The sequence below is a fragment of the Lepisosteus platostomus genome, chromosome 12, assembly GCF_059453375.1.
Source record: "Lepisosteus platostomus isolate fLepPlt1 chromosome 12, fLepPlt1.hap1, whole genome shotgun sequence".
In the NCBI taxonomy this organism is placed as follows: Eukaryota; Metazoa; Chordata; class Actinopteri; order Semionotiformes; family Lepisosteidae; genus Lepisosteus; species Lepisosteus platostomus.
This window is the reverse complement of record NC_142622.1, coordinates 22416351-22440169: the sequence shown is the minus strand read 5'-3', so window position 1 is coordinate 22440169 and position 23819 is coordinate 22416351. Positions and strand designations below refer to the sequence as shown.

The 23819-nt window shown below is 45.7% G+C and overlaps 1 protein-coding gene across 1 annotated transcript; it reads right to left on the bottom strand.

The window, feature by feature from the left end:
* Nucleotides 1-1473: 1473 nt before the first annotated feature.
* nradd (neurotrophin receptor associated death domain) lies at nt 1474-21855 on the bottom strand. Its single transcript, XM_088601392.1, has 6 exons — nt 20967-21855; nt 9712-9844; nt 8612-8977; nt 5424-5646; nt 4159-4301; nt 1474-3514 (listed from the first exon to the last, which is right to left on the bottom strand). Exons 1-6 carry the CDS (start codon nt 21015-21017, stop codon nt 3201-3203), a joined length of 1230 nt encoding a protein of 409 aa, XP_088457518.1. The 5' UTR covers nt 21018-21855; the 3' UTR covers nt 1474-3200.
* Between the last annotated feature and the right edge of the window lie 1964 nt (nt 21856-23819).

Below are 23819 nucleotides of genomic sequence, written 5' to 3'. Positions count from 1 at the left end.
TTCAGTGGGTTGCCAGTTGTGAGTTGCAGGGTGATATGGCTGCTGGCTACAATGTTGTCGCATTGTTCTCCTGTTGCAACAAGAATATTTCTGATCAGAACGCAGACTTGCTTCCACGATACAAAAGCAAAGGTAAACCTTTAAGAAATCAGAAACTACTGTGTTGTGGACACATATTTCCTGCCAATCAGCAAACTTTTTTTCCTTACATTTTGAAAGTGGAATAAACATCCAAGGCAGAAAAATACCATCAAGCTTTGTTCCTTTAGGATATAGGCAAGTTTTTTTTTTAAATAATGTTACTGCTCGTAACCTACAATTAACAAGAAAGGGTGTATCCAGTATTTTGTAGCCAAACAAAAAATGCTCAATTTCTGCTTCTTAGGGGGAAGAAAAATGTTGGAATGGACATGAAAAACTCAGAAAAAAGAATCTTTGTTTTCTAGCCAGAGATCACAGTAGTGCAGTCACATGTCTCCCTTGACATCTTAATTTTTGGAATTAAATGGAACAATTTCATTACAAGAGGCTCCTGCCAGGACTCTTATCTAAAATAAGCAAACATCTGAGAGCGATGTCAAGCTTAAATGTTTAAAATGGAGATAATCTACAAACTTGTGAGTGCAGAGGCCCATGTGTTAGTACAGGCTACACTCAGGCGGACACCAACTGAACAAGCCAATTCACTTTTAGGAACATTCGGAGATGAAAGCACTCAGCTAATTCAGCTAATTGGTTTCCAGATTGCTCACTGCGGATGCCTGAAGGATAGGTATCTTAGGTTATTTTGGAACTATTTTGGTCATGGAACAATTTGCTGTGCCCAACTGGAAAAACAAAATGCCTCCTGTAAAATAGTTACAGTCTCAGCACCACTGGGATGACCTTGCTAAAAACAACCACCTTCGATTAGGTTATTCTACCCCTCCATCCATCTTCTAACTGCTTTATTTAATACCAGGGAGCCAGAGCCCATCCTGGTAAGCAACAGGCACAAGGCAGGATATATCCCAGGAATAAAAACCGTACCATTGTGCCACAGCACCATCTCGAGTTATTCTAATATTGTTTAAAAGGCCCAACTCTGCATGCCAATGCTTTCAAGTGAGGTTGGTTCCATTATAAGACGCCACCAGGGGTGTCTCAACAAGATTTTGGCTTGGATGCCAAATGTGATGGACAGATTAACCTCTCTTCTGGTTGCTATGCATCTATATATAATCCTTCAAAAAATGAATAGAATCGTAGATTCCAAAATTTAATCCAGCCCATGGTGTTTGAGGCAATGCTAGTGACAGCCATGTGTGCAGTTCCATTTCCCAGGTTCTGAGACTTGGCAGGCAGGCAGAATAGCCGTGTAGTAAATGAGATCACTCGATATAACCCTGTCATTTTCAGTGTATTTGCTGGGCCTCTGCCTTCTCCCTCCCTTCTCAATGAATCAGCAGTGAAATAAAAACACGGCAGACCAAATCCTGCAAATGTATATTTAACATGAGATAAGACATTACAAAAGAGACTTTGAACGCACTGCAACATACTCATGAACAAAACACAGAACACGCAAGGCATGGCTGGGGAGAATGGGGGGGGGGGGGGGGGGGGGCAAGACTCAGGAAGACGGAGAGAATACCCACAATTCTCAGCCACCCATGCTGACGACTTTGTTTGTCCTGCAGGTCAAAGGTCCTTGGTTTGACTTTGTTACCAATCTGACCTCCAGTAGGGGCAGAAAGGCAAAGCAATGACTATAGAGAGAGGCAGAAAATGAGGAAGCACTGAGGGAGGAATATGTCTGCCATGGCAGTGTGGTTTCCCAGAATGCACACTGAACTAGAGGTGGTCAGCCACAAGTGATTAACATCACACTGCTGCTGCTGATTTTAAATGCAAAAAAATGTTAATGGCGGGTATAAAGGCGCTGGGAAGTAACTTGAATGGGTTTTAAACTATGAAATGGTTTTTAAGACTTTACATTTAAAACATAGTGTAGTTGTAGAGATTTAAAAAAAATGACCATGAGGAATGACCACCATGGCACATGAATTAAACTGAAGTGCCAAAGATGTCCTTGCGTGAAGTCATTGCCTCACAGTGCTGCTGTCGGGCAAAACCAAGGTACCTGCAGAATTATTGGCCATAAGCTGTTAACTGTCTGAACTCGGAAAGAGAGAGCTCAGACAGAATGAAAATCAGAAGATGCTGTGGCCTTTAAGAACTGGAATTGTGCCACCCATACGAGTGGTTCAAACAGAGACAAGACGCACGCCCCTTTGGGAATCACCAGCAGGAAGAGCCCCGACTCCTGCCCGAGAGCACACCAGCCCACTACATTAAACCACATGAGCATAGGCCAGTGCAATGCATTTACTTTGATTTGTGACAGTTTAAAGAATGGTTTAGTGTTTAAGTAGTTACTGCTTGATAAATGTAAGAACCTTTTTCATAGATTATCAGTATAAATGGAGAAAATATATATTTTTTAATGGGGGGTATCTCTTACAAAGTTGGTATTTGCATAAATGGCTTTGTTTCATAATTAGCACCTGATTTTTACTGCATTGTCATCGGTAAAGAAGCTCATTCAAGACAGCGAGACATCTCCAATCCCAAACATGGCGGATCAGCCCCAACACTGCAGGGACCTTGCTCCATCTGACCCCTCACTTAATTAGTTATTTGGCTTTATCAGACCTCCTCAACAATTTTCTCCTCTTATCCAAAGCAGTGGGAGCTCTACCACAGTAACACGCTGGACAACGTTCTTTGGTACCCAGTGATGCCATGGGGATTTCCCATGATCCACTGGGCTGAAAGGGATCAGAGCTTTTCCAGGGGCAGCGAGAGCAGGGCCGGCTTCTGAATGGTCGGCTGGAGAGTTTGTTTCCATGACAACGAAGCTGAGCAGCAGTGGCAGCTGGCCTGGGTATTACTGACTGTGCCCTCGGTATAAAGGAACAGCAGAAGATATGGAGGTGAGCGGTGCAATGTCCTGTTCATTTGTTAGTATAGTTTAGCCATTTCTCTCCTCTTCCTTCTCGCCTCCCGACGTTGCTGGGACTTCCACCACCTGAGTCTCTTTAGATTTCATTCCCGGGTCACTGTGGTGGGATTTCAGGAAAATGGGCCTCCTCCCCCTCCTCTCCGTGCGCCGCGAGTCAGTCTGATTGTCTGTGGAGCTGCCTGCCTGCCCCGTGCACTCACACCACAGAGCTGGCCTGAGCTGGGCGGCTCAGGGCACCGGCCACGTCGCTCCTGTCGATGCGCTCCAGGGCCGAGCACAGCGCGGCCACCGTGGAGCCCTCCTGGCCCGCCCAGTCGGACAGCAGGGTGTGGACCGGGTCCTCGCCGCGGCCGAAGGTGTCGATGCGGTCCTGCTCGTACTCCAGCTGGGCCGCTAGGTGACGCCAGCCCTTCCCCACCGCCTCCTGCAGAAGCGTCTCCACTTCCTCCTGCCTCTGGGGGCTGAGGTTCAGGTACAGCCGACTGTCCTGCTTGCTGTCCCGAAGTCCACCTGCAGGGGGAGCCAAGCATGTACCTTGATTACCAGCAAGCCCTGCACAGAGAGTGAGGCAAGACACGGGCGCGTTGTCATCTGTTGGACTCGGTGATAAAAGAGAAATAAAAAGAAGGAACTTGCTTGCAAAGAAATTAACTGGAAGCAGCTGTGCTTGATTCTTTCCAAATCTCACAGCATTGCTGAAAATGTCATTGAACATACAAGTATATAGTTTACAAATACAATATACAGTGCCTATAGAAACTACACACCTAAGTAACAGATTTTGTGGTTTAACAGACAGAAATCAAGTCACGTTAAATCAAAACTATATTTCTAGGTTGGCCAAGTTCCCCCCTGGTCTTTATCCATCGTGGCCTCCTAATAATCCCCATCTATGAATTGGCTTCATCACTCTGTTCTCCTCCCCACTGATGGCTGGTGTGTGGTGAGAGTACTGGTACACTATGGCTGCTGTTGCATCATCCAGGTGGGGCTGCACATTGAGTGTCCAGAAAAGCGCTATATAAGTGTAAGGATTATTATTACAAAGCAATTAGGCCGTGAACCATGAGCAGCAGGCAAGATGTACTCAGACCATGTACTCAGACATGCTCATCCACACAACACTTGGGCGACACTGCTGTGTCCCTCCTCACCTTTGCCTGGGTGGTTGTCCTGCAGGCTGTGGGTGTCCAGGAACACCCCGCTGTCACTATGGAGCTTCTCTCCCTCGGGCACCCCACTGAGCTCCCCACCCCGAGCCTTCGCCAGTGCCCTCTTCTGCTTGCAGGAGGACCAGCTGCAGGGAGACAGGCCAGCGTTACGGGGGGCCGCGCTGATCAATTTCAGAGTCAGCAATCAGCTGGGAAACCGTGTGTGTGTTGTGTAGAGTGCTTGTGTCATTCTGAGACACCCTGCTGAGCTGTGTGAGAGAGCGAGGAACGGGGAACCAGGAGAAAAGGCTGAAAGCAAGAGAAGTAACAGCCTTGACATTCGTTAATGCAGGTCTGTGTTGTGTGAACTTGTTTGTCTGGAAGGACCAAGGGGCTCCTGGTTTATGTTCAAGCTTCATATCTGGATTAGGCTAATTAATTATTGGCAACAACAGGGCGCAGATACACAATCTTGAGGCACTTTACAATAAAATCATCAACTACAGAAATTTAGGAACTGATTGATACATTCAATTAGAATTAAATGTTGAGGCAGAAAAGTGAGTTGTAACACTTAAATTTTAAAGGTTGTTGAAAAGCAAAACATTTAAGAAAATTTTAAAGGTTGTTGAAAAGCAAAACATTTCAGACACGGTTGGATCTAGGAATGGTAGCTATAACTTGTTTCCAGGAATGGAAAGAAATGCTTAAGGTCCTCTTTTTTGTGGGGGATATGTTTCTGAACTGTCAGCGGATAATGAGAAACACATATCCTGGGAAAATAGCTTTCCCATTCCAAATATATATATATACCATGCGTATATATAATACACCATGTAAATCAACATACACATGCCAAATAACAAACGAGCGTGACAGAAAATCAGAACAGCATTGCACAGTTTTCTGTTATATAAAGTAAAACCATTAAAATAAACGTAAAGCACCTGTGTTTACAGTTATCAGTTACTGAGGGTAGTCATATTCAGGAAATGGGAGAGATGCGATTGGTAACGTGGAAGAAAATGTGTGCACGAAATCTAAATTGAAGCTCACGGACATTCTAGAAGCTTTGGGCCTACAAGAACATTCTGGAAGCTTCACGAACGCCTCTCCGGTCTTGGTCTGACACCGTGAGAACACATAACCATTGAAGGAGGAACCGCGGGTGAGGTAGAGGAGGATATATTTAGGCCCAGTCAGCAAGTGAGGGTTTGTCTGGAGACCCATGGCATAAGGCTATAACTTATTTTGTGTCACAGACTCACCACTTGTAGGCGACGTAGAGCAACAGCCCAAGCACTACGGCGGAAAGGATGGAGACATAGACCGGGATGATGTTATTGCCACCTTCCTCCTGGGGAGTGAATTTCGGGGAACCAGGGGGAGGGCTGGACCCCTCTTCGTCTCCTTCCCCCTCAGGAGCTTGCCGGCGGGGAGACTCCTGAGCGCTGTCCGAGTCGGGCCGAGTCAGAATCTGCAGGTTCTTATCTGGAGGAAGAGGGAGGCAGAAATAGGGACAGATTTTAGCAGTGCTGTTCAGAATTTTTGGAATAGTAAGATGGGTCTACAGTGCTATGGTGAACGATGGATACTGCATTTTTAAGCAAGAGGCCGTGCTAAATCGTGAATATTGTCACAGTTAAAAGGCGTTGTTAGGCCCCACACAGAGCGTCGGCCCGGCAACCCTTTTAACTGTGACTATATTTACGATACAGCAAAGGCCTCGGTGCCTTATTGCTTTTATAAAATGGTTGCCAAATATGCGATTGCTGTTTTGAATGAATTTTAATTAAAACATTTATTTAACATGAAAATTAAGCTCTTCACGTTCCTCCACCAGAGAATATAGTCCCTCGTTGCTATACAATGCAGAAACACAGCCATAAGTAACATTAACTAGCAAAGAGAGGACATTACCTAGCCAATATGATAAAGGAATAAATGACTAGTATCTTGTGCACATTTATTTGAACATTTCCATTGATCGTGCAAGCATTGAAAAACTGTCCAATCCCTAGTTCATCTGGCATTTGTTTTTTCGCTGTGGGAGTGCTCCCACTGCTGCTGGTCTCAGTGCCTGCCAGGATATCACTCCAGCGCTTTGTCGCTATATTGGAAATTGGGTTTCCAATAACTCTTTAGCGAACTCTCGTATTTATGTCCACTAACAGACATATCCTCCCTTGCTTCTAACCAAACATTTGATTATTTCTGGACCATTGTGCTACAAAGGCAGTGGTTGGTGTACATTTTTGCCTGTGCAATTGATTTGATTGACTGTTTTTCATCAGTCAGCGCATTGATATTTCTTTATCACACAGTGAAAAGTCAAAATCCAGGCTGTGTGTATATCAGAGATTATAGCACGGCTTTGAACGCGCGTCAGCCAATCAGCTTTAAGGACCGGAACTATCCGTTTGAAAGAACAGGTTATGTAATACATTATTATCGATAATAACAGCAACAGGACTAGTCCTTTAACTTCATGTGCTTTGAAGCTGAAGGAGATAAATAATGCACCATCAGCCTGCCATACCCTTGCTGCTGCGAAGTGGTTGCTTGAGGTTGAAGCTTAGTTCACACTGTGAGAGAACAACTCCCAGTTTGAGCATCTCACGTGACCAAATGGGGTCACATGGTTTATAATTAAGTACCTGTCTTGACCGCAGGAATACTTTTGTAGCTGATTCTATTGTGTGAACCAGGCTTAAGTATACTTGCTGTCTTGTTTCTCTCTGTCCTGCCCTTATTAGGAGGCACTTGTCTGTCCAGCAGTGTGTGTGTGTGCTGAGCTGATATTAATGGGCAGACAAGAGTAGGTGGGGAGGGAGACTGCTCACACATTAGACTCTCAAGTGTTTTGCAGCCTCTCCACTATCCCACACAATCCAAAAAGGGGTCTGGCCTGGGTATTTAGGTAAGGGAAGCATGTTTCACTTTGGTTTGCACATTGCATGTAAAACAAGATCAGTTACAGTACTTCCAATGACATCTTCTTGCTCTCAGGATGGCTTGGTATTGAACAGCTAGCCGACAAAGCACACTGTGTTGCTTTTACCAGGAACTATTCTCACTGATCGAATGCACACATTGAGTGTCATAACTTTTTACCCTATTTCCCTACTTATCAGGGTATAATAACCAATACAGTAGAGAAGTCGAAAGGTGAAACATTATGTCAAGACAGGCTGTCTGTGAACTGTCCCTGAACCATGATGCATTGATGAGCAATAACTAATTTATAAGTGGTTTAGTAAGCATTACACACAACCTCTCTGAGACAAACTATTTAAGGATCAAAGGAGCCTGAAGCCTGTTTCAGCTGCTCAAAGGCATGGGGTCATGAACTTATTCAGCCTGCTGGCTGTGTTAGTGCTCTGTGTGGGTTAACAGGCAGCTCAGTGTACACGTCTCAAGCAGCTGGTCGGTAGGGGTCAACTGGTCAGACACAGAGCGTTACAGTGAGGCGACTGCAGTGGTGCCACATTCCCGGGGGATCCTGATTGGCGCATCCAGTACTGACGCCCCCTCTCTCAGAGCATAGGATGAGCTCTATGAACCCAGAGTTCACGAGTGTGAACCCAATTCATCTGCCAAGTGTGATTTCCCAAGTGGTGGCAGCCAATGGGCAGAGTGTCACATGGCAGGGAGGGCATTCGTCAGCCAGGGTCATCTTGGGTTTCAGCGAAAGCTTCTTCGATCGACACTGACTCTCCTGTAGGGCACTGTGTGTCAAAAGAGCAACAGCCCTGACAGGTGGGCATGTCTGCTGGTCCTCATTCTCCCCAGGCACAAGAGCTGTGGATGGCGTAATAATGCTAAAAAAAATCAGCAGCATCTTTAAATCTATAAGATTTTTGGTACCACCAGTGAAAATGACATGATGTATTAAGAGCATGGTGTGTCTACTCTCCACTGCAGAAGTAGACCTCTCTGTAGCTTTGGACTGTTTCTGACAGGCATGTCTAAGGACCTTTGTGACAATTAAAATACAAGGAAAGGATTTGACTGTCACTTCTACATCTGAACAGATTGCACTTAAAACTTAATTCAATCTTTTATTTTGGTCCTACAGTGCACCGGATCAAATGAAAATGAACCTAAGTATTTCACATTCGGTGATAGTCACAGTATTAAACATGCCTCTATATTAAACACCCACCGTCGATGCACTTGCACCAAATAATTCTGCAGGGAAAAGGGGTTCAAATCCATTGAGGTACAAAACCCTGCCTTGTGAAAATGGGCACTCTGAAAGTCTTCCTGTCATACTTGTAGTGCAAATACCTGCCTTTAGCATGAACGTCTGCACAGAGCCAAGCTATCTAAGCTAGGCGCGCTTGTGTCCGCTCCTATCTGTGCTCGTCTTGTGCACGTGCTGGCCCTGTGCCACAGTCGCTCATTCATCATGACGAGTGCCGGGGCTCTGGGAGCTGTGAGCGCACGCTCTTACCCATGCACAGAGTGTCGGAGTGCGGCAGGCAGGCCTGGATCTCCACCTCGCTGTCCAGGCACACCCTGCAGGGGCGGCAGGGCTCCGTGCTGCTGTGCTCCTCTGAGAAGGATCCGGAGCCACAGGCCTGGCACCTGGTGTCCCCCAGGGGCCCGCAGGCCTGCACCACGCCCTGTCCTTTCCTGCAGACCCTACAGGGGGCGCACAGCCCCGTGGAGTGGTTCCCCTGGCCCAGCAGGTAAAACCCGTCGCCGCAGTCGCACTGCGTGTCTCGGGCAGCGGAGCACCCGCCTATCTTGGGGATGCCATCCGGGCACCGAGAGCAGGGCTGGCAGGGGGCGCTGCCCGACACCGAGAAGGACACCCCTGTAACACACAGCACAGACACAGCAAAGAGGGGTTACTGACAGAAACAACCTCTGTCTCTGCTCACACAGCACCAGCTCAGCGCGTCACTGTCTCCGGAGTTATGCACGCAGCCTCAAAATTAATATAGGAAATAAAAAAGCATGGAATGCAGTTTTTAGTAGAACAGATTTTTTTAAAAACGCATTGAGCTCGCAGTTCTGAGTTTACTGTGTTTATAAAAGAACTGCACTGCATGCACTGCAAACAAACTGTACTGAGCTGCTGGCCGGAGCTGGGGATGACCAGGCGTCCAGTGTGATGCAGCTGTAGCCTGTAGTGGCTCTGGAGGGGCAGTGTCCTTAGGTCTGGGTCTGACTTTTCTCCCATCAATTTACCATCGTGGGGTTGCTGGGGAGCCGGAGCCTACACAAGCAGCAAGCAGCCGACACAAGGCGGGATACACCCTGAAGGGGACACCAGTCCATCACAGGGCACAAACAGACACAAACCCAGGCATTCACACCAGAGCACCCCCCCAAATCGATTTCTGATTCAAATAAATCTACCTCACGAAAGGGCATGGAAGAAAACAAACCTGCATTGCAATTCTAAAGCAGAGCTCACCTTAGTACCTAAAGCACATTTTCTGGAGAGTCCAATTCAGTCATTATGCCGGTGTTACTGGTCTCTCCTCCTCTCCCCACCTAACCTTCCTTTTCCCATTACCCTAAATCCCTGAGACAGGTACCCACCGTCCTGGCACGGCTGACACTTGGTGTTCTCTCGCCCGCATTCTACAGCGACGCCAAACCCCGGGGGGCAAAGGTCACAGCACTCGCCGGTCACGGTGAAGCGGCCGCTGGCACAGGCGTCTCCCAGGGCAACCTGCCAATACAAACACCCACCTCGCCGTCAGGCCAGCCTGCTGGGGGGTCACAGTCAGGGCCACGGCACCCCCCAGGATCAAACATTTCAGACACGTTCCCTGCGCTAGGTGTCAGGTGTGCCCTACCGTGCCCAGATTCTCTGCAGCAGAGCTCGTGGGGATCTTTAGAATTAGCACCCCACATTGAGGGGGCTGAAGTGTCTGCTGGTACAAAGAAGCTGTGACTGAGAGGGTTTCACAGAGAATAAATGGAAAGGAAAAGAAATGTGTGGTGAGCGTACTGGCGCACCATGGCTGCCGTCACATCATCCAGGTGGATGCTGCACATTGGTGGTGGTGGAGGGGAGTCCCCATTACCTGTAAAGCGCTTTGAGTGGAGTGTCCAGAAAAGCGCTGCATAAGTGTAAGCAATGATTATTGTTAACTTCTTCCCCCACAGCTGCTGTGTGTGTCAGTGAATCACCGCGGGGATAGGCCCTGAGGCCGGGGTGTCAGTTAGGAGGGGCGGCCCAGCGCATGCATCTGTGTTTGGGTGAGTGCCGTCTTTGATGTCCGCCAGCCCTGCAGGTGTGTCTGTGTAGGTCGCAGCGCTTTCTCCACCTCAGCCCCTTTAACACCTCTCCCCAATCTCCCCCGCCCCCCACAGTGGCATCTTAGACATGCACATATTTATTAAGATCACCCACTGCCTCTGGGCTGGGCTGACGAGAACAAACAGATGTCTAACAAGGGCCCCCCCCCCCACACACCACCACCACCACCCGCCCCCCCTCCACTTCAAAAAAGCAAGAAAAAAATCCTCTGATGTCTGCGGAGTTGAAAGAGCATGTGTGAACCCGCAGATCAGAGCCGCCTCTCAATCACCCCGGCACCCCCCCCCCAAGTTAAACTGTACCACCAGGCAGACACAGGCTGGGGCCCCCGAACACAACTTCTGCATCTGCTTATTCAACAACAACTGGGAAGAGGTCCCCGCACTCTCGCGTGGCTGCTTCAGTGAGATAAATACCTAGTTTGTACATGGAAGAAACTTGGAAATACAGGAGCTTGCACTACGTGTAACTGCGTACAGACTGTTCTCATAGGAAGTGAAGAAGAAAAGCAGAGTATATAAGGCACATATAATCCTCTTAATGTTTTTATGGCTTGGGTAACAGACTGCAGCTTGTGATACGGAATTTGCAAAGGGAGCTTCAGTTCCTGCCCCAGACCATTAATATAAATATATCATAAAACAATGTGAGGTAGCTCTAAGAGGGTGGTCCATGACCACTTTTAAAGATGTAGCACTCTTCCTGCCGTGAACTGACACCGGCTGACCACAGGGATAGAAACCAGGCCTTTTAGATGGCGGTTTTCTTGATTTCAGGATCCTAGCGCAACGGACATCTTCAGCTACTGCAATTAGTTTAAATTGTCACCTGTTCCAATCGATGATGTAGAGAAACCAGTAGAACCCGCGTGACTGTGACCACCCTGATCTACTGCATCAGAAACGGCAGTGTTGATAATGAATTCAACACCATAGAACCCACAACACAACCCCACCCCCTCTCACAAAGGCAGTCGCTGGATATCCACCTGCTGAGAGGTCAACCCTAGTCGATTCACAGGCCGAAAAACCGGGACAGCTCAGCAGGTCAGTCTCCTTTCAGTCTCAGCCTTGGAAAGAAAACAGGGCATCTGGCTGCTGTTGGCATTGAAGCCCACATTTTGACTATGGTCACCAATCAACAAATATTGTGTGTGAAACACAACACATGTTGAACTATGGGGAAGTGCATTTAGAATGGAGACCGAGGAGGGGGGGGGGGGGGTCATACTTCTTTACACAGAGAGTTGTGGGAGTGTGAAGCAAACCTAACAGCCATACCATTGAAGCTGTGATGCTTAAATGATGTGCTTGGATCAATTAACTACAAAACAACTAGCCAAACTAGACAGAACGAATGGGCTTCTTTCCTTGGTAACCTTTCTTATGTTCTTGATGTAAAGAAAAAAGACACAAAACCAAATTTCTATTCGGTCACAACTGGAACAGCTTTACTTAGCTATACCGAGACAGTAGCTTAAAACAGTGTCCAAGTCTGTACTGAGACCATGGGACATTTCAACTGAATGGACGTGACTTCATGAGACATCCAAGATCAGGCTGGAAATCCACAATGTTTCTTGACCCAGACTATGCGCAAAGTGCAGCAAATGCAGACCAGACTGACCCTGCTGAAAACAGAAGGGTGGGGTAAATGCATCTTTTGAAGGGCTACACCTGCTGTTTATCCTAACACCAACTGTGATAAATCCCAATAATTCAAAATAAGGTCGGAAAGCATGCCTTATTTTTCTCAAGCACTTCTAGTGAGCGCCAGACTTCTCCTGTTACATTTGTGAATTGTGACTTCTATTCTTTCTTAAGGAAAATGTGTATGTACTCTTCCAAATTTCTGGAAAACAGACAAACTGATATTCTTGCTTGATTCAGCCCAGAACGTAACTCTGGTCCTAATGAAAACCTTCACTACATTGAGATTCTGGCTTGTACGGGCTTATGTTCTTTGGGCTGAGTGTCAAATACATGGTTTACACAAAACAACTGAGCAAGGACTATATCTGTGGCCAAAGGACTGCATCTCATGGCAGCTATATCCTCAAGCAAGCAAAAGCATTACTGATTACTTCTGAGAACCCAGCAGTGTAGATGGGTTTCGGGAGGCTAAACTCCAATGGACCTACAGTTCCATCTAAGAGACGTCTTGAACTCTCCGTTTGCTTAACACCACAGAAACTGGGATGAGCTCCAGCCCTCTGAGCCCCTCAAGCTGGTGGCTGGCTTCGGCCTGTGAAAGTCTAGTGTAGCCAGTGGGGATCTCAGCACCAGCTGGAAATAACTCTGTATAGGGAGGTCATGTTTATAGCAGCAGAGCCAGCATGAACCAGAGGAGGAGTCAGCCCAGAAGGTGAGCTCTTAATGTATGCATGCTTTCCCATGAATGACCCCCGCCTTAAAACCATGAATAAAATCATTAAACGCACTACACACTTCTGCGGGGGCAACAGTTTAATACAGAAGTGAGAAAAAAGATTCCAAACTGTAAGGAAAAATGCAGCTGCAACAAAACTTGTAAAGAAAGGCAGTGGTGTCTCACAGAGTCCTGGAGAGTTTAATAACAGCTGCCACCTTCTCTCTCTCTCTGGGTAATAACCTCTCTCCCTCTCACCCTCCTCCCTCGACTGAATTCCTCGATCCCTTCCTTTCTCCGATGCCCTGCCTTCCTTTTCCCCGTCTGCGCGTGTCACTCCCTGAGGCGGTCTGTCACCCGGCCCTGTGCTTAAACTCTCCTGTCCCAATGCAGGGCTGTCAAAGCCGTTGAATAAATACCTCCCTGAACAAAGCAAGCCTTCATCCTGCTGGCTGTGACTGACGGTTCCCCTGAGGGGAGACAGCCCGCCTCAGCGCTGGGGCTGAGAAACAGGAACACTGCCATTAGGACTGAGGCTAAACTACATTACTCACAGCACGTCTCAGGTAAGAGAGCTCAGTCCCCACCCCAAGGGCTCTGCAGGGATGCAAATGAAGACTCCCATTCCAAAGGGAGTTTGAGACATCTCAGGTTTTACAAGCTGCACAACGTCTTGTGTATAATCTAACACCAGCTGTTGGGCGATTCGCGCTTCTAACATTACATAGTCTCTTCAGAGAGTCACCTTCTCGAAAGTCCTTCAAATCCAGACTCAAAACCTTCTTCTTTAGAAGAGCCTTTACTTCACTGGTTCTGATCTTTATCCCTCTGCTCCTACTGTATTCAGTACCACCATCTACTGTCTCCTCTAACTGTGTATTCTCTGCTTATCTTGTGTATTTTTTTTTATTGTTGTTGCTGTCATTATGTAAAGCGCTTTGAGAAGCCACCCTTAAAGGCACTATATAAAATAGTTTATTATTATTATTATTATTATTATTATTATTATTATTATTATTATTATTATAGTGTTAATCCACAAAATTGAGTGGAATTAGGAATTTCAGAACAAAAAATCAGCATCACTATCCTACAGTTCTTTTGATTAGGTAGTCAGCATGGAAAATGATCTGGCTGGAAACTGTCAGAGCAACTTTTCTACAAAGGCACCAGGTAAGACATAAATCAGGTTTCTAACCCAAAGAGCTGTGCTGATGGAGGTGAGTACAGAGCCACATGCTACCTGTGTCTGTGCCTGTACACAGTTACATCAATCCATCCATCTTCTAACCACTTTATCCAGTTCAGGGTCATAGTGGAGCCAGTGTCTATCCCAGCATGCAAAGGGTGCAAGGCAGGAGCCACCTTGGATGGGACACCAGTCCATTGTAGGACACAGACAAAAAACACCCACATTCAAACCAGGGCCACTCTTCCCAGAAGCCAATTAACCTTCCAGCATGTGTTTGGACTGTGGGAGGTAACTGAAGCACCTGGAGGAAACCTACATAAACACGGGGAGCACACACAAATTCCACAGCACCCCAGGTCTGGATTTGAACCCGGGGCCCCAGCACTGTAAGACAGCAATCCACTGTGCCACTTCACAAAGATACACTGGGCGATCACCAGGATTTTCAAAATGCTTATTTTCAAGGAGGTCTTTTATGGTTTGGTTCATCTGGTTCAGATACAACTGCTGTCCCTGAAGCACAACACCTTCAAACAACTGCCCCCTTTCATAAATACCACAGGCTTTTACAGATGTTGATTAGACCTTGAAGGGCCTTCCACTTCCATGAGTGCCCTCCCAATCCACACAGGACTCCTCCAGGCAAGAGATCCTCATCTCTGTCCTGTCTGGATGTAAAGACTAGGCCCAAGCCAGACTCTCGATGTCTAGACAGAAAAGCCTCCTGTTTTGGAAGGGCAGATCTCGCTGAGAGAAGAGTGCACACTCACCAGGCTCTTGCACTGTGTAAACAATCTAAATCACTAAACAAGATGGATTGTGTTTCCCAGACGAGATAGCGGGGCTCCCATATCACTAATATAAATATTGGGGAGGGAGGGGGCGGGGGAGTCTGACCCAGTGAGGCCTTTATCGCTGTCTAAAAACAGAGTGCGGAAGGTGGGATACTGCGGCATTTCGGCGTAGCCCTAGAGCCGTAGGGTGTGCTGGGCCAATTTCGAGGGCTGGCATTACTTACACAGTCGCCTTTCCAAATAAGGCGTTTCACACGCTCATAAAGTCATGGTGGTGGTGGGGGGGCAGTTTTTAACTGAAACCAGGTCTGCAGTTCTCTGACACAGAGAGGAGACATCATTCACACAGCAGTCTCGCATCTCAGACAGGCTTGGGAAACTCTGGGAGGGGGGAGCTACTATTTTAAAGGGTAAAAAAAGACATAATGATGGCGGGGGGGGGCGGCTAATTTCAGAGTTTCCAATACAACGCAAGGCGAAGCACTTGAAGTTCTCCAATGCCACAGATGAATGTTTCCTAATTGGCATGATGAAGCAGCAGCTATACATGAAATGTATGGGGGAAAAACACAGACATTTAAATTCCTCTGATTTATTCGTGTCACTTCTCCAACCTCAACCACCAGGAAGAGGTTCTAATGATGTCTTCAGGATGAAAGGGCTCTTTCCTCAGTCAGATTAGTGAAAAACTGCTTCCATATGCAAGATTGTCCACCACACAGTTCAGTACAAGCCTCAGCAGTGACCAGGGCCCAAACACCACCCCCTCTACCCCTCCTGCCCTGTCCTCCAGCACCCCTCCAGCTGCGAGGAGAGCTCAAGGGCAGCTGCTCACTGCTGACTGAAATGTCATCTCCACACAAGGATCAAAGAGCGAACACCAGCAGTGTTCCCGAAAGACTAGCCGGAACAAGGGTGAGGCTGGTTAATGAGTCAGATGGAAAATCATCAGATCAATCAGACCACCTGAAACAGTGCTGACCAAATTCCCCCCCCCGAGAGAAACAACACCCCACATTTTTAGCCCCGTCATTGTAATTAATTGTAATTAACCTGGCTGATGTTTTATCGAAAACAAAATGGCATTGGTAGCCATTTATAAAGGCAGGGAATCTCATGAAAGCAGGGGAAAAGAAGAGCCTTACTTACTTAAGGGAAGACCTGCACCCCACATGTGATTTGACCCCACAACCTTGTAGGGACAAGTCCTGAGCCCCGACAACTTGTCTTCACTGTTGCATTTATGACCGCAAATAGGTTTAGAAAAAAAGAACTAAAAGGATAAGCTGGTTCTCAACTCCTAACATGCACAGTGCCTGAAAAACCCCCAGCAATTTCCGATTTTAAGATGTTGAGTTTTTCAATAATTTTCAAAGAACTAAACATTTAAGCAGAAATTAATATTTAAATACTTAAATCTGGTCTGAAATCAAATTATTTCCAATATTTAGACATGATTAAAAAGACCAAGGAAATGAATATCCCCCATTATTGCTTTAAATTAAGAATTGTGCATTATTTTTGTTATGCAAAGGAACAAGTCATAGGTTTATTCCATGCTGAAAAGAGAAGAAATAAAACACAACGTTTCGGCCGTGGAGCCTTCTTCAGATGTGTGAAGAACTCCACGGCCGAAACATTGGTATTGCTTCTCAAATCCTGTGGTCGCTAAAGGGGGAGAACGAGGAAGTGGATGTAAAGTCCTCCGACCCTGCCCATCTTTGAGCCAATTGTGAGTTTACAAGTCACTGGCAGCACTGCCCACTACTGGAAGATCACCACCAATTAGAGGAGAGGCGCATCCTATCACTGACAGCACCGCTAAGCTGCTGAGAGCCAAGAGAGGCCTGCCCAACTAATCCTACCCTATCCCAAGCAAATCCCAGTTATGGCCCACTCGTGATGTGACCAGGCTCGAACCCGGGACCACTGTGCTCAAACTGTTTTCGGAATAGCAGTTGTAGCAGTTAAGAACACTAGGATTTTTCTCCATCTGTTGCTCAAACCAGATACTAGTGGAGTTCTGTTGTGTATATCTAGCATCAGCACCATGGGGGACAGACATCAAGCCACAACTACTCCCAAGCTCCAAATCCATGCTAAGCACCCCCAGTGAAAAGATTGTACTGAAGGCTTCACAGAAGGCTGGTGTGTCTAGCGGTTTGCATTCCAGTCTAATGTATCATTACTTAATTGACATTAACTTCTTCAACCCGAAAACTGAGACACCTTGTTACTGTCAGACAGTTACGGTCTTTCCCTTCACGTTCCCCTGGAGCGCAAATCAAGCACTTTTGAAAACTCTACAAATGATTCAGAATTTGTAACAAAAACAGCAAATGGAAAGAACACAAAAAAACATCTTGCATCTACACGGCCAGAGGGGTCTGACCGTGAAATAAGTTAACACAATGCCTTTCTGATACACAAGTCTCTAAGTGCAGCTGGGTCTTGATAAGATCCAGTCCTTCAGATTAAATAGTTACCTTTAAATCTTCAGTTTCTAAAAATCTTGAAGACAACTTCTTCATGTTGTGCTTAAGTGTGTGCTTTGTTGTGTCAAGCAATTGAATGGAACATAATCAATAACCTTCAGCCTCTCGGGGTTCTCCACTTCTAAATTCATGAAATTGAAGGTTTTACAAATGAACCCCGCGTTAGTTGCTCGACAATTAAGCGAGAATTGTAGAAAACCTGCGCTGGTGGCTGTCCAGGTTTGTGAGTATGCGCTAGAAAGCAGGAGACTGGGTAGATTCTCCGGAACAGATGCGCACAAGCGGACAAAACGTGAACGTTTCCACTTGAATAAGATGAAAGCAAAGCGTGCTCGGAAGTCATCCAGGCCAGCCGGTCTCGCCCTAGGAGGCATTACTGACGCTGATCCCTGTAATTCCCACCGAAGTGTCACTTACACCTCGGATTTGTGAAATTTAAACAGGGCGTGTGTATGCCTGGATGAGGACAATTGTGGTACCGCTTTAGAAGTTGATCTGACCAGAAAGAAATCACGACAATTCTAAAAATACACGTTTCACGTTTACCACTCGATTTATTTTCATCTCTTGACAAAAGCCAGGTTATTTAGAAAAATGCTCTTGCGCCCGAAAATTAACGTAGCTAACTTTGTTTCCGCTACTCTGAGCTCCTCGACTTAAAAAGCAACCTACTTCCAGGCGCTCTTAATGTCGTTCCAAAAACATCTCATTTTAAGAGGGGTCGAGAGTTCATTTGGATAACGGCAGCCACCCCCCGCGGATACAGCGGCTCTGCGGTTAAAATGGAAATTCTCGTTACTTATATCCCCTCTACACACAGACGGAATGGTAGTTACCCTCATCCGGATCCACATCCCAGTGATACTTTCACTGTCACCGCGCTTTGCTTAGGATAAGGGAGGTTGGGTTAAGAATGGGGAATCGAAATGAACATGGGGATTTAGGGGGAATCGGGGGAGGAAATGTTTAGTGCCCGTAGACAGTGTGTATCCCTCATTTGTGTGTCCCGAAGACAAGATAACCTGAACATTTAGCAAATGCTTTTTATGTCAGTTTTGGAAACTGTTGAGGTGATTTCCTAGAGTATGACCGACTCCTTTGCGACTACACACAGTTCATTGTGTTCAAGACGCCAATGCATGCAGTATCACTTTAGTCGTCTTATAAATGTAAAAAAAACCCCTACATTTATATTGTGATTCGTAAATCACGTTTTGCTGAACACCATAAAAAGCACATCAATTATCCGACTAGTCCTCCTTTCCAAACTTGAAGTAAAACGGAAAATTGTTGTATGTAGTCCACGATTTACTATTTCATCAAAGTGGTTGGATTTGCTGTCTGGAATTTCCTTCGTAGAAACACGAACAATGGGCAGACCTGGTAGCACGATATTTTAACATATTAACAAAAAACATCCCCGTCAAGAAGAAAGAACAACAGGCACTGTTCTAGTTTTTTTTTCTAAATTTGTATTCTGACATAACTCAAAATATCATTATACGCCCTAAATGACAGTAGTCAGTTCACATTTATTTCGTGCTCATTATGTTGGGACCTGAATTTAACCTGTATCAAATAATTTTTGCTTGCAACCCCGAGGTCGAGATAACCTTTTGGAATCTGTATCCATTTTTTAGACACATAATTGTCCACCTATCATTTTTTCCATGTAAGATTGTTCCACAAAATCCTTCTGGTTAGTTATTAGAATATGAACTTGGAGCTTAGTTCGTGACTTGGAACTATACGCTCTTTCAGTATGCTCTTGCGACAAAAAAAAAGATCCTTTTCTACAAAGCATGACCGGACAGGAGTATTGTCTGAAGATGCAGGGTGTGTTCAGGCCTGTGCGGAACAATTCAGCAGTGATCCAGGACTATTTCCGAACAGGGCTCTTAAAACAACTCCCACGCAAGAATCTGATAGAAGAGATTAATTACTCGAATAGGGGTATGAATCATTTTCCACCACTCAAACCTCATTCCAACTTCCAAGTTATGTTCAAGTTGGATACTTTGATAACCCAAGCCCACAAAATTAGCTTCGTGGAGCTAGCTATAATAAAGAGCACAAAAATTGCACGGCATACAACCTGGGGCCTGGAAAAAGTATTCGATTTTAGATACAAATACAGGTAAAGTACAGGAAAAGACAGCACGTATTTTCACGGAAGGATCTCGGTACTTTTGCGCTATATTAACGTCAGATCGGGGTTGTTATTTATTATCTCTTGACTTTAATGGAAAAAAATGAAACACACGATTAAATCATTCTACCTGTCCCGATGTGAGTAAATCAATTTTTCATTAAGGACAAAATAGCGCACTCTATAATCAGTTTAGCTTCTATTAACAACGGACGTCGTTTGCTGATAGTCTTTAAATGACCGGTTTTAATATTATTTAAAATATTAGTATTTCCACTAATTTCTACTCAAGTTTGATTTTAGACCTGTAAACCTTGGGCCAGCGTCGAAATGCGTGACTTTAAAATCGCCCATTCTGTCGTGGATGTTTATTACTAGTGACTGGTAAAAAAAAAAGTCATTAAAATACCAAGTACGCAAATTTACTCCCTGTGATGGAAAATTACACTGGAATCCCCGCAGGGGTATAGTAGAGAGAGCTGTCCTTTCATAACAGAACTCTCCCCCGACCCCTAGTCCAGAGCAGTGGAGATAACGTTTTTCTCAGCTTTATCAACTAATCCTGTTCTCCCTGCTGAATATTCGGAAAGCGTCTCCTCATTCTCCTCTGTGTGAGACAGTACAGAGTGAACACGGCCGGTCTGGAGTCTAGCTGGCAGGATGTCACCGCTACCCCAACATCTGGAAGACAGCTCGCAGCAGATGTGTGCGAGAGTGACAACACGCTACGAGCCATGCATCTTACAAACAGGAAAGCAGAGAGACAGGCAGCCCCGGAACGTACTGAAGAGCCTCATTTTAAGAAGTCACTAAAAGGCTTGCTGAAACAGACGGGACTGGTTTCGGTGGCATTCATTCTTACTGCTGAGTGCGCTAGCTTGAACAAACGCAGACTCAGGCAAACATTTATACGGGTACTGGACGCCACATAGTTTTCAAATTCTATTTGTTCCCTAAATATGCAATATCTTCAATCTGAGGCTCCAATGTTTAACGGATATAAACCTACATATGTATTTCATGACCGCCTTTACTGATGGATAAAGTATACTACACATTACCTGTGAATATAGTACCCTAGGCAGCATTCATAACTGTAATTCCGACAACATTAAGAAATAATGTATAAAGATCCAATTATTTCCAAACATTCCCTTTTAATTTAAGAATCAAGCTAGAGGCAAATTGTATCAGTGGAAAAGAGAGCTGTAATTAATTAAACTCTTTATTTAATGTCTGTTGCAAACATGTAATGCTCTAATCCTGATCGCAGCAGTTGTGCAATAGTCGACGCGAATTTTGTATTTGTGTGTGCGTTCCCTACCAGAAGATGAAAATGCGTACTTTTTTACATGGAGAAAAACCCCGCAATGTCTGTTCTGCAAGCCAGTTCTGGTGCTGTTTGTATTGTAGAGCGCAGAACGCAGCTTCCGAACTGCTGGTACCTGATTTTAAACAGAGCCGCGGTGTTGCTTAGCAGCGCACGCAAAACACCGCTGTCCTGCCTGTAGCGCGGCGGTAGTTCTCCTACCTGGAGCAGTACCAGGGTCCAAGCCCGGAGCACAGCCCTCTCCACAGCCATCACAGCCAGGCACTCTCGGGAAACGCGCTGGGGTTACGCCTGTCTCACTCCGGGGCTCACCAGCAGACCCAGGGTTGTTGGCGAAATCGGTGCTGGCCGATCGTATTTCTGTTAGCGTGCTGTCTGGGTTTTTAACGAGCAAATCTGCTGGGAAGACGCACACCCTCTGATCTTGTCCAAAGCGCTCCACAGGAACCCGAAGACACAGATGTAAAAAAATGAAACAATTTCGAGGAGTGGACTTCTCAGTCAGACATGGGGTTAATTAGGTACAAATATCCACGCGTTTAATTTTGTAAATATGCAGTCTGAGTGCCAAAGCAATGCGTCTTGATGGAAAAATTAATGGTTAACTCGACAAAGCTCCGTTTCTTCCACGGCCAATTTTCTCTGAGCAGAACCAGATTCCCCTCCTAAATACTCCGATTTAGGCTGCAATCATTCTTCCTTGTTAACATGCATATAGTCAGACTGGATTTTAGCCTTCTCGTCTTTTTTTCCGTGCTTTCCTCTCCTTCTCTCTGCCTCTGTCCCTCCTGTCTTCTTTGGCTGCCAGCGGGAGACTAGCGCGGCTGGCCAGAATTTCAAGTCTCCCTGCCCCCCGAAAGCTCATCCGTCAGCTCCTGCCCCCCAAAAGTCAGCGCATCACGTGGGAGTTCTCCGTGCGCACCGATTGGCCGACTGCTGGAGGTAATAATAAACTGCTTTTGAAGTAATTCGAAGAAAGCGGCGACGGCAGGAGCTGTGATAGAAGTTGAAGTCTGAACAGGAAAGAGAGGAGGGAATGAGCTTTAAGCCTGAGTCTGGTGCATTTTATTGTACTGCATGCGAATAAAGATTTACACTTTGGTGACACCGTTTCCTTCCTCAATCATCTTTTTTCACTTCAATCTGGAGGCATATAGAAGAATTATTATTTGCTGTGTGTGTGCTTGGGGAGGGGTAGGGGGAGGCCCAGCAAATACAATTTTAAAATGGTTGCGAGATTTTTTGAGGCAATCCAAAGATTAGAGGGCCTAGTCGAAACAACAGCAATAATGATGATGATGTCAAGCAGAATGTGAAAGACCGAAAAAATTCTAAAAAGTCTTAAGGAAGAACAGGGAAAATATTGTGCTCTGGAAACATTAAAGATTACAACGCGATTTTAGAAATACTATTGTATAGTAACATTGCCTGAACAGCGAGGAAGCTTAAACTGACAAGTTCTTAGTAACGCGTCTGGGTCGGGTGTGATTATTTTTGTGTGCGTTTGTCGTCTGTCTCTTTTTCTAGGACTTGATTCCCACAACGCGGAATTTCAGTCAAAGCAGTTTCTCCAGGCTTTGAATTTTACAACACAGAGCAAGACCTACCAGACTTAGGAGGGTGCAGGATGCCAGTGTATTTTATGTTTCTCCAAATGGTTGCAAGTCCACTGTACAATACTACCTGTTTTTACCATTTCTCTGGGACTTCGCAACCTACCGGCAACAAATTATTTTTTTAAAGAAGAGGAACTATTTACAAAACGTGTTACATAGTTGAATTGTTTTACAGAATACCTACACATAGATAAATCCAAGCAATTTACAGATTTAACAGAATGGCCTTTCAAAGATGTTTCTTTGTTTCAATATTTTCTCTTTGTGCCTTCAAATCAATTCCAGTTTCCTTTTAAAACAATCATTTTTTTCTTTGTGGGAACCGTCTTTTAATTATTGCTGAATGTGCTTTTTTTGTGCTCCCTGAAAATGGGGGGAAATTACACTCTGGAGCAAAAAGCATTAAAATAGGGCTGAATCATTCATTTTTAAAGCTCAGCAATTCACACACACTCACACAAACATTGATGTACCTCATAAAACAGCGAGGGACAGATAACCCCACATGAGGTCTGGCCACTTCAGAAGGTGACAAATGGAAACTTCCTCCTGGATACAATGGTAGAGGGACTTCAAAGGTCTGCAGAGACCAAGAGCAGAAAGAAAAGGGGAGGGAGGTTGTAGGAGATCACAGGAGCAATCTAGTGACCCCCCACTGTGGGACAGGGCTGGCAGGTTCAGAGCCCAGAGACTAGACACAGGGAGAGAGGAGGGGGGAGGGGGGAGGGGGGAGAGAGAGATGTGCTGTACAGATTTGGAAATTGCCATGCGTGACCACAGGCTGACAAATTAGTAGATAAACATAAGATCCATGTTTCCAGGGGAATTAATATAATAAATTCAGTGTTTTCATGTGCCTACTCCTTTTCCTCTCCCCAAAACTCTAAAGGATCCCAAAGCACTTCACATATAGGTGAGAACCCTGAGCACTACTGAAGTTAATGCACCCACCTGAGCAACACACACAGGCCGTTCTGCACCAGCGGCCCCACCTGGGAGACACACAGCACCATCTTGCACCAGCAGCCCCACCTGGAGACACACAGCACCATCCTGCACCAGCAGCCCCACCTGGAGACACACAGCGCCATCCTACACCAGCGGCCCCACCTGGAGACACACAGCACCATCCTACACCAGCAGTCCCAACTGGGAGACACACAGCACCATCCTATACCAGCAGCCCCACCTGGAGACACACAGTGGCCATTCTGCACCACTAATAAATAAAAATAATTAAATAATCCTCACAGTCCAAAATGACCAAATAAATAAAAGTTGTCATCAGTGATTAAATAGGTAGCAAAGATATGTAGACAATTAAAATAATACTTAAAAATCATTAACCTGTGCGAATTATGTCAATTAAGAACAGAGGGAATGAAAGTGCAGGGGCTTTGGTTTGGAAAGTCTGGTCCAGGGGGAAGAGCACCACTGG